At 57.6% G+C, this 10,892-nt stretch overlaps 1 protein-coding gene across 1 annotated transcript; it reads left to right on the forward strand.

The window, feature by feature from the left end:
• Window positions 1–10: 10 nt before the first annotated feature.
• On the forward strand, window positions 11–6,966 carry ALKBH4 (alkB homolog 4, lysine demethylase). The gene is made up of 3 exons (XM_045819406.1): window positions 11–151; window positions 2,516–2,713; window positions 6,077–6,966. Exons 1-3 carry the CDS (start codon window positions 29–31, stop codon window positions 6,662–6,664), a joined length of 909 nt encoding a protein of 302 aa, XP_045675362.1. The 5' UTR covers window positions 11–28; the 3' UTR covers window positions 6,665–6,966.
• The last annotated feature ends 3,926 nt before the right edge of the window (window positions 6,967–10,892 follow it).

Below are 10,892 nucleotides of genomic sequence, written 5' to 3' on the forward strand. Positions count from 1 at the left end.
CCTGCGCGCTGGCCGCTAGGACACAGCGATGGCGGCTGCGGCGGTGGCGGCCCCCGAGGTCCTTCGGGAATGTGGCTGCAAGGGCATCCGGACCTGTCTAATCTGCGAACGGCAACGTGGAGGTGACCCACCCTGGCAGCATTCCCCACAGGTAAGGGCTGGGTGAGGAGGCGCGCCCGCAGCTTTATTCTTCATATGAGGAAACTGAGGCCCAGACTGACCATGTATACGGTCCTGGATCAAACCGTGTTAGGGGGCCCTCTCCGTGAGGACGTTGCGGGGGCGAGGAGAGCGGGCTCTGAGGAGTGGGCTTGGAGTGGAGAAGGGGTTGGGTCGTGGGTGCAGTCCGACCCTAGCTCATCTCGGGGACCTGGGGGGAGTCTTAACAGCAAACCTCTACATAACAATCCTACCCCCACCCCGCACCGTGTGGGCCTGGGAGCCTTACGGGCAAGTGGGGAGACGATATGGAAAGAGTAGAGGATGCTGAAAACCAGGGCAAAAGTGTCCAGAGGCCTTGGATGGAAATGAGCAAGGAGAAAATTAATTCCAATTAATTAACGAAAAACGACTCTGCCTTTGAACTGGGCCTGGAAGAATTTAATTGATTGAAAGGGCGTTCCAGCAGGGAAAACTGCTTGAGTCTAGGCCTGGGCCAGAGGTGTGTGGTTGGAAGACCGGTGATCCCTCAGGGGAGGGAGATGAGGGCCCTGGGCCGCGTCCACAGAGGGCGGGTCGTGTGGCCACTGGGTAGGCTGGAACTTGTCCTGGGGCATGGAGAGCTAAGGAAGGGTTTTAAAGGAAATTACACGTGGACTCGAGAGCAGTCCTGGGAGCTGGTAGGATGGTGTGAAGGCTGGGAAGCCAGTGAAGAAACTGTTCAGTGTCCTTGGTAAAAGTGTGGAAGATCCTCTGGAAAACAGTGTGAAGGTTTCTCAAAAAATTAAAAGTAGAATTACCATATGACCCAACAATTCTGGCGATATACCCAAAAGAATTGAAAGCAGGGTCTTGAAGGCCCACGGTGGAAGCAGCCGGAGTGTCCACTGATGAATAGATGGGTAAACAAAAGCAGTACATACAATAGAATATTATCCAGCCTTAAAACGGAAGGACATTTTGATGTATGCTACAGTGTGGATAAACCTTGAAAATATTTTGCTAAGTGGGATAAGCCAGTCACAAAATGGCATTGCCAGTCCAATGCCATTGGACTCCACTTACACCAGCTGAAGTAGCCAACATCACAGAGACAGGAAATAAGACAGTGGCATTGGGGGCGGGGGCCGGGAAAAAGGGGAGTTGTTGTTTAAAGGGCAGGCGGCTTCGGTTTTGCAGGGTGAGGTTTTGCAGGGTGAGAACGTTCTGGAGGTTGGTTGCATAACAGAGTGAACGTACTAACACCCTGAACTGTACACAGAAATAATTATTAAAGATGGTAAATTTTATGTTGTATATATTTTACCACAAACACTTTTGGTAAAAAGCGCCAAAAGTCTGAACTGTGTCCGTGGCTGTGGGTGTGCAGACACAGGACACTCCGGGGGTAGCGCCTTCCCGGTCTGATGGCTGAGGGATGAGCAAAATGTCCAGGATGACTCCTACTTTTAACGTGTCCTTTGTGAGGTGCCAGAGACAGGGTGCGGTGGTTCTAGGATGGGGTGGTAGCAGTGCCTGTGGAACACAAAGGGCGAAGAAGCAGAATTAATTGGTCAGGGAGGACCTCAGACTGCCATGTAAGAGTCATGGCCAACCCAGTGAGAGCTCCAGGGCAAACGCTGCCCATAGAGGAGCCCCAGACCGGACAGAAATGGCCTGGTCCATGCTGAGTCACTGGCTGGGAGCTGCTCGGGGCGAGGATGGCCTCCAGTCAAAGCCTGAGGCAGATCCTGGTGGCTCTGCAGCAGGAGACTTTCGGCCCAGCTCTCCTCTCAGTGACCAGCAAGTTCTGCTCTTTTCTGAAGGGAGATTCTGGCGGTGCCTCTGGCTGCCACCGGAGGGGCAGGGCCCAGGGACGTCCCCAGCTTGACTGGAGAGGGCCTCCTTCCTCTGGCCCTCCAACACGTGCTGCTCATGCCCTGGGTAGCCATGGGGTCTCAGCTTTAGGGCTAGCTTGTTTCTCAGACTTCTGGTCCAGCTGGATGTTTTTACACTCGTCTCCTCTAATTTTCACAAGGCAGAGAACAGAAGACACCTTACTGCGACACAGAAACTGGGCTAGCAGGGTGTTCACCAGCTGCGCAGCCTCTGGCTCTTTCCTTATCTTTGCTGAGCCTTGGTTATAAAGGGGAGAACGAAAAATGGTTATGCAGATGCTCTTCCCTTTAGTGGGCGAGGAAAAAGAGAGTCTTCTCTTGGAGGCAGCCCCAGGCAGGGGTGTGGCCTCTCTCTAGACTCGAGCTGCCCTTACAAAGGGGCGTCAGGGGTGGGTGAGCCACTGGGCAGGGGCCGCTGCTGGGAGCACCTCCAGACGGCAGGCTCCCGTGGTTCTGGGACCCCTGTCTTTCTTTTCCAGAAAACGCATCGTTTTGTTTACTACTCGGACACTGGCTGGGCCGTGGGGGCCGAGGAGTCTGACTTTGAAGGCTGGGCCTTCCCTTTCCCTGGCGTGACGCTGATAGAGGACTTCGTGACCCAGGAGGAGGAAGCTGAGATGGTGCAGCTGATGGACCGTGAGCCTTGGAGGCTCTCACAGTCTGGACGGAGGAAGCAGGTAGGGGCCCAGAGCTGGGGAGGAGCGGTGGGGCTGTCAGAGAGGGTGGTCACGTCACTGGGCCCCTTTGCCCACCTCCGCTCAGCGCCCTCTTCTGCATGCGCACCAGGGTGTGCCTGGCTCACTCGGCCGCTCACCTCCCCACAGGACGCCGGTGAGCCGGGCCTCTGAGGCAGATGGCCGGCAGCTCTCTCAGCCCTCGCCTGGCTGGCCCAGTCCCGGCGACTGTCAGGGAGGGCTTCTTGAAGCCTGCCCGATGCCTTCCTGCCCGAAGTTTGCCTCCAGTCGGTCTCACGTATTTCCAGGCCTCCGAGCCCTGGACCTCCTCTTTGTCCGGGGTCATGGCTGGACAGAGTCCTGCTCCTCCCCGTCTAGGTCCCTCCTTCCATTCCTCAGCTCCAGCAGTCCTTGCTGCCACTGGAACCTGTGACATGTGAGCCATCCAGCCGGCCACCCTTCCACTGTCCCTTTCCCAGCGTCTTTCCTTACCCTGCACCACAGCCCACTGTTACTACAGGGACTTCCTCGGGTGCCCCCTCCGCCTTTTGTCCTTCCTTCATACTCTGCTCACCCACAGCCCTGGCCATGTCCAGCTTCCCCTCCCTCGCACCCGTTTGCAGCCCGCTATCAGGTCTCCCCGTCTCTGGGCCCTTCCTGCTACCACAACCGTATCTAACCCCCTCCCCCCTAAGGTCACCACTTTGCTGCTGTCTTTCCAAACCTCTTTCCCCTCCTCACTCCCAGCTCACGACCTGCCTGTCTGAGAAAACAGAGACGCACCGGCACACCCGCCTGCCGAGAGTGGGTGCTCCTGCCTTCTGGCCCGCGCCTGGGCTCTCCGGGCCCCTGCAGCTGCGTGCTGGCCCCTTCTACTCAGGCGACCTTGTCCAGCATCACTCCCCTCTCTCCCCAGGATGGATTTTGCCTCAACTGGATCTTTTCTCCCAGCCTCCCAGTAGGGTCCATCTCCTTATCTCTGCAGTGGAATTCCTCAGAGAGTTTAGTCTCACTGTCTTCAGTCCCTGTCCTCCCCTTCCTGCCTAACCCACTCAAAAACTCCACCCAGCGGCCGGATCTCAGGCTCAGCCCCTGGGCCTCTCCTGGGTCCTGCTTCAGACACCCGCTGCTGACGTCGCGAGTCAGGGCCCTCTGCACCAACCGGCACTGTGTGGGCTCCCGTGTTCCCGCCTCCCACCCAGGCTTCTGGTCGGCAGACCCCAAACTGCGCAGGCCGGAAACGCGCGTCTGTCCGGGTTTCTCTGTCTCTTCGCTTCCACTCCTGTCAGCTCTTTCTTTCAAAAACCATATGAATCTGAGAACACCCTCCCTGCCACCACCACTGCGTGCATGCTGGCCCGGGTTTCCTCCCTGGGGTTTCTTCAGGGGCTTCCTGGGGCAGCCCTCACCCCTCTTCAGTCAGTTTTCAATGAGGAAAGTGACTGCAGAGAAGCCTCATTAGACCCTGTCACTCTCTGCTACGCACCTTCCAGGGCTCCCAGCCCGGCTTAGACACAGGTCCTCACAGTGCCCGGGAGGGCCCTGCATGGCCTCAGCCCAGCCTTTGTTTTCCCGGCTGCTCCCTGGCGCCCCTCACAGCAGCCACAGCAGCCTCCTCCGTGTTCCTCAAGGGCCCAGCTCCTGGGCCCTCTGCCGGCCGCACTCCCGTCTCAGTTTTGCTGCCTAGCGTTGTCCTGCAGGAGGCGCTCACCCACGCACTGTGGGACCTGCCTGGAAGGAGAAGGACCCACCAGAAGGAGCCACCCTTTATTAGAGGGGGGCCTGAGAGGGTAGGAGTCGGCAGATAAATGGCCCCCTTTTTCATACCTCAGGCCAAAAATCTGGGGTATATTCTAGAGGGCACCTCCCTGTTTTGTTTTGCTTTTTAGATAGAAGGCACATACCATGAAATTCATCCATTTAAAATGTAGATTCAGCCCTGGCTGGTGTGACTCACTCTCAGCTGATGACTGCCGAGAGTGCCAGCCTGCGAACCAAAGAGTCGCTGGTTCGATTCCTAGTCAGGACTCGTGCCTGGGTTGCGAGCCAGGTCCCTGGTGGGGGGCACATGACACATGAAAGTCAACCACGCATTGGTGTTTCTCTTCCTCTCTTTCTCCCTCCCTTCTCCTCTGTCTAAAAATAAATAAAATCTTTAAAAAAGTAAAATGTATAATTCAGTGGATTGGCTTTTAGTATAGTCACAATGCAGTCTGACCATTACCACTATTTAGTTTTGAAACTTTTTTTTTCCAAGATTTTATTTATTTACTTTAGGGGTGGGGGGGAGAAACGTCAGTGAGAGAGACATTGACCGGCTGCCTCTCACGCCCGCCCTGACGGGCTGAACCCACAACCCCGGCATGCATCCCCCCGGGAATCAAACCAGTGGCCTGCGCCTTGTGGGACGAGCCCCAGCCAACCAAGCTGCACCGGTCAGGGCCAGTTCTGCAGCATTCTGTCACCCCAAAGGACACTCGCACTGCCTAGCAGTCCCCCTGTTCCCCCAGGTGACCACTGATGTACTCTGTCTGTCCCTGCGGATCGGGCTGTTCTGGACGTTTCCTGTCAACGGGCTTACACAGCACGTGGCCTTCTGTGTCTGGTGTCTTTCACTCAGACGTCCTCGGGTCCGTCAGTCCGCAGCCCGTGTCGATGCTCCACGGCTTTTCGGGACGGCTCACGTTCCGTCGTGTGGCCAGCTGTGCCATTTGTTTATCCCTCCACCTGCTGGTGGCCACCTGGGCCGTCACCACTTTTCGGCTGTTGTGAATAGTGCTGCTGGAACGTTGTGTGCGTGCATCTGTGCGGGCTTGTTTCTGTTTCTCTCGGGTGTATGTGTGTTTGGTAGGACCGCTGGGTGGCATGGTAACTGTTGTCCCTGTTGGTCCCGCACCCCCGCTGTGCCCAGCGCCGCCCAACTGGGCAGCGCCACCTCGGATTGGCCTTCGTTCCCTCGCCGCATGTCCTTCCCAGGGCCCCGCTCCTCAGCACCCTGTCCGGGACGTCCTGCCTACCCATGGGCCTCCTGTCTCTAGCTCTGCCTTCTGGGGTGCTGAGGCTGAGACACCCGCAATGCCGTGTGCGCCCACTTCCCTGCCTTACTATTCTCCCTAGTGTCTGCTGCCCTCTGTGGTGTGCTCCTCTTGTCTCAGTGCCTCTGTGGTGTGCTCCTCTTGTCTCAGTGCCTCTGTGGTGTGCTCCTCTTGTCTCAGTGCCGTCGGCCTCTCCCCCCTGGAACGTCACACCCACGAGTCAGAAATGTCTGCTCTCTGGTCACTGTGACCGAATCCCTGAGGCCTGGTGTGCAGTAACACTTCCGTGAACTCAGTCACTTCTCCACTTCTCTCTGTCCTCTTCCTTCAGGACTACGGTCCCAAAGTCAACTTTCGGAAACAAAAGCTCAAGACCACTGGCTTCCAAGGCCTCCCCAGCTTCAGCCGGGAGGTGGTGCGGAGAATGGGCCTCTACCCCATCCTGGAGGACTTCCGGCCCGTGGAGCAGTGTAACCTGGACTACTGCCCAGAGCGGGGCTCAGCCATCGACCCCCACCTGGACGACACCTGGCTGTGGGGGGAGCGGCTGGTGAGCCTCAACCTCCTGTCTCCCACCGTGCTGTCCATGTCCCGGGAGGCGCCCGGCAGCCTGCTGCTCTGCCTGGCCCCATCCGGCTTCCCGGAAGCCTTGGTGGAAGGCGTGATGGCCCCCAGCAGGTCCGTCCTGTGCCAGGAGGTGGAGGTGGCCGTGCCCTTACCCCGCCGCTCTCTGCTCGTGCTCACTGGGGCCGCACGGCACCAGTGGAAGCACGCCATCCATCGCAGACACATCGAGGCCCGCCGTGTGTGCGCCACCTTCAGGGAGCTGTCAGCCGAGTTCTGTGCTGGGGGGAGGCAGCAAGAGCTTGGGCAGGAGCTCCTGCAAATCTCTCTCTCCTTTCAGGGGAGGCCCTTGTGAGCCGCCTCCCCGGGAACGGCAGCTGGCGCCGGGCCTGGGATGCCGGCCCGGAGTCAGCTCTTTGTCAGGATAGAAGCGGGGAGCCCGGCACAAGGGTCTCCCTTCGCAGCTCATCAGGTGTTCAGAGAAGACTGCTGGCCCCTGGCGCAGGGCAGCGCAAGCCCTGCCAGGAACTGTTTTGATGGGCATGTGCCTCGGGTCAGCCCCTTGGAGCCACACCGTGGCCACTCGCTTGGGTTAATTTGTCACAGTTTGAGGGAAGTGGCATAATTTGAGTTTAAAAAATATCGGCATCACTTAAAGCCATTTTCTCCTTTATCCATCTCTCTCAGGAGGTTTCCCGACACCCCTCTGTGAAGCGCCTCCATCTGGGTAGCATGTGGGATTGGAGAATGGAATTGGTAGAAGATTTGAACTTATTACTGTTCCAAATTTCAGAGCTGGTGACAGCTTCTGAGTCAGACTCTGCCTGGGTTACACTTAATCCAACCTTGGGGCACAGGATGCAGTGAGGACAGGGAAATCCGAGAGTCCGATGCACACACAGCCCACCCCACCCCTGCCCCTCACAATGGTGTTAAAAAGTGAGAGGGGAATTCTCTTCAGCTCCCAGGACAGCACGAGGTGGTGCTGTGTGCGGCACTCACCTGTGTGGGTGGCCGCACCTGTGCGTCTGCGGCCAGGTGTGCAGGCTGTGGAAGTAGAGGGAATGGCAGCATTCCCTGGGCCTGCAGGGCCGACAGGAGAACACTGGGAAGACCCAATGAAGAGGCTGCTGGAGCCTTTAGTGACTGCCTGAGCCCAGCTGCTGGGTGGGGACTGGTGGGCTCCCAGATGCCTTAAGTGCCACTGAGTCAGCTCCCTTGGAGTAGGAGGGCAGAGGACAGGTTCTTCCCAGGTCTTGTAACCTCCACACAAGCCCTCATAGACCCTGCTCTGGGTCCTTAATACCAGGCATTCTTCCAGCCAGTCCTGTTGCACCTGAGCAGCTACAGACGTGCAGGTGTGGTGATCTGCTCCACAGGGCGCAGTGGGGGCTGGGCCCTTGAGCAGCCCACCCCTGGGTGGGGCCTGCAAGATGCTCAGCCAGTAAAGGTGGGAATAGGTGTTCAGGAAATGCTGTACCCCAAGATCTGTCTGGGAGGCCTGTTAAGGCTGGGGAGTCACTCACAGAGAAGCTGCTTCTCCTGGAATCTCCTAGTGCTGGTCAGGTGTTTGACTTCTGGCCTTTCCCATAATCCTGCAGGGCACATGCTAGAGAATGCTCCCTCACTAGTACAGTTGGTGATCCTGGGCCCAGTTGTCCTTGAAGCTGCTACATGAAGAATGTCAGGCTCCAGGTGGCCAGTGTCTCACCTCAGCTACCAGCTAGGATGGGGCTGGGGAGTCTCCTCCAGAGCCGCTCCTAGGCACCACTGCAGCCACAGCCTGCAGTACAATGTCTGCCTCACCCATATTTTAGGGAGCTGTTCCTGCTCTCCTTACACGCCAGACGTCTGTGGTGCGCACTATTTGGTCTGTGCCAGTGCTCTCGGGCCTCAGACTAGAAGGCAGGAGCCTGTGGGAACGTGCTGACAGAATCATCCTCTTCCCGAGCAAGTTGGGGGGACTCTGCTGGTGTTCCCCAGCCCGCCCCGCTTTGGAAAGACGTTGAGGAAGTCTGGGGCCAGTTAGTTGTTCACAGGGTTGGTGAGGCCGAGGCTGGTGTAATGGGCTGAGCTCAGTCCAGGGAGGACCCTCTGGGTTAGTTCTGCCAAGAGGTGCAGAAACTGCCTGTGCTGTGGCCCCATCACCTTGTGGGGGAAGCAGGGGCAGGAAAGGGTTCAGCACGTTCTGAAGGGGCCTAAAGTGGAGTAAACTCAGTCCCATCCCACTTCACTCTGCTGGGCCCTCCCCCTCAACCTTCTAGAAGCATCTGAGTTAGAATGACTTCTCTCAGCAGGTCAGCTGGGTGGTAAGTGGGCCTGGCCACCGTAGGTTTGCTAGACGAACTGGAGAATCGGTCCAGAGAGCCAGTTTGCTGGCCTGGCGCTCTGTGCTGAGCCCAGGCCCTTGGTGCCTTAGGGTCTGGGAAGTCCCCTCTGGGCTGTAGAGGCAGTCAGGCCCCTGTATGGGCAGAACTGTTCCATGTAGTGGTGCCGGCTGCTTTGCACACCTAATTCCTAGGGGCATCCAGGTTGAAGTGCCAGAAAATTACTAATGGATAGAAACTCTTTCCTAAAGGGGGCTTCAGTGGGCAGCCGTTACAAGACAGCTCTGGGCGTTTCCTCCTGAGTGCCAGGGCAGCGGGAGGGACCTGCATTACCACTGCCCAGATGGACACCGGCCTCCCCAGAGCCCCAGGTTCCTGGGGTTGGAGGGAGCCCAGTGGGGCCAGAGCTTCCATGGCTCCGCTCCTGGAGGACCACGAGTTGCCTGTCCGGGTGGCCCTGTCGGCACTCGGCTGTACTAGGCGCCGCCCCTTGCGGTGGCTCTGGAAAGGGGAGCCCTGCTTGGGAACAAAAGCTGCAGGAAGGGGGACTCCCATTTGTCAGGTGCCTCGTGGCATGTGTGGGCCCTAGTGCCCTGCCCGAGAAGTCCCTCACCCGGGAAGCCCGTTAGGACACTGACTGGTGACCAAAATTAGGAGGAGGCAGGAGGGACTTGAGGACCCAGGAGGCAGCAGACACCGAGGAAGGAACAGGGATACCCACAGCATTCCACCAAGGACAGAGTTCGTTTATTCAATCCAGACCAACTTTTAGAAACCTGTACACAGGACAGTGGTTCTGCACCCCATACGTGGTCTGCACAGTGTCATGCATAACGAACTGATGAGCACGAGACAGGTGAGACTGCAGATGAACCTCCTCCACCCGGGCTCCGCGGCTTCATCCCCCAGACCTTCCCAGAAGACACGGACTACCTTCTGCCCTCACCGTCTCTAAAATGGAAACACTTGAGTTTTGAAGCTTCTCATCAGTACTGAAGGGAGACTGCGCCCCACTCTGGAATGGGCCCCCAGTCCTTGCAGGCAGTTGTTGGGAGCACCGGAAGGTCTGTTCAGAGGGAATCGGGCAAGGCCACACCGGCCCCTGGGTGGCCCTGAGCACCTCGCCACAGAATGGCCGCCGTACCAGAACACTCGCAGTCACATTAAACCTCCCAAATCCACATTTCTAGCCTGTCATTTGCCAGCCCCTTCCCCACACTGCCCTGCTGAGCTGTTCCTGCAGCTCCAACAGAAATTCTCTGGAAGGCTGGAGCGGGAAAGCACTCTGGATGAGAAAACGAGGAATTACGAGAAGACCATTCTCCCAGTGTTTGAACATGGCATGTGGCATCTTTCCTGCTCCCATGGCACCATCACTGGGCACCGAGCACCTGACCCTGTTACAGTCAAAACTGCCCACAGGTCCGGCATAACGACAGGCCCCCACTGGCACTGGGAGTGTGCTTCCCAGTCTAGGGGGCGTGGCACTTCAGGGGGCTGGCATCCTTGGGGCAGGGGTACCAGATGCCTGGGGAAGGGCAGCAGGAGTGAGCCCGGCACAGCCCCTCCCAAAAGGCTCCAACCAGAGAGAGGGCTTGCTGCCTGCTCCTGGCTGTGGGGAAAGCCAGCTGTCTCGTCACTGCCGGGACCCAAGTCGCTGTCTTGCTGTGATGCTGACATTCCTTCGCACAGCAGGCACATCAGACCAGGTGAGCCTTCTCGACAAGGCCGTGGGAAAGAGGAAACATGCACGCACTGGAGAGCAAGCAAGTCAGAAAAGACGTCTGCAGAAGCTGCAAGAGCAACAAGCCCCTTAGAAGAGGCCGGGCGGGACATTGTCCAGGACACCTGGAAGTGTCACCACTGACACCGGTGACTCTCAGCACAGCTCCCAGGGAGCCCCTCAGCATTCCCGAGTCACAGGCTAAGGTTTATGTTTTCACCAGTAGGTCACATCCCCAGAAACCTCGGCCAGGCCAGTCAGGATTTCTTGACACAGGCGACCCAGACCCCACAGAGATATTGGGCTGTTAACAGAAATGCCATCACAGCATGAGACTCAGTGACAATTTGTGAAAACAAAGTTTCCTCCAGGTGGCTGCTGGCCAGTGTGGTAAACATGGTTTTTAAAAGCAGCTCAGATAACCAGAGACATTGAAATTAAGAACAAACGGACAGTAACCAGAGGGCAGGTGGGAGGGGATAATGGGGGGAAGGGTTTTCAGGAACAACTATAAAGGACACATGGACAAAACC

This window comes from Phyllostomus hastatus, unplaced genomic scaffold (assembly GCF_019186645.2).
Source record: "Phyllostomus hastatus isolate PE091 unplaced genomic scaffold, TTU_PhHast_1.1 phas_scaffold_385, whole genome shotgun sequence".
In the NCBI taxonomy this organism is placed as follows: domain Eukaryota; kingdom Metazoa; phylum Chordata; class Mammalia; order Chiroptera; family Phyllostomidae; genus Phyllostomus; species Phyllostomus hastatus.

What these genes read in the sequence shown, in the direction of transcription:
- ALKBH4 (XM_045819406.1), top strand. Translation starts at nt 29, where the DNA reads ATGGCGGCTGCGGCGGTGGCGGCCCCCGAGGTCCTTCGGGAATGTGGC. An exon ending in CCTGGCAGCATTCCCCACAG is followed by an intron (nt 152 to 2,515) that starts GTAAGGGCTGGG and finishes TTTCTTTTCCAG; the next exon opens with AAAACGCATCGTTTTGTTTA. An exon ending in AGTCTGGACGGAGGAAGCAG is followed by an intron (nt 2,714 to 6,076) that starts GTAGGGGCCCAG and finishes CTCTTCCTTCAG; the next exon opens with GACTACGGTCCCAAAGTCAA.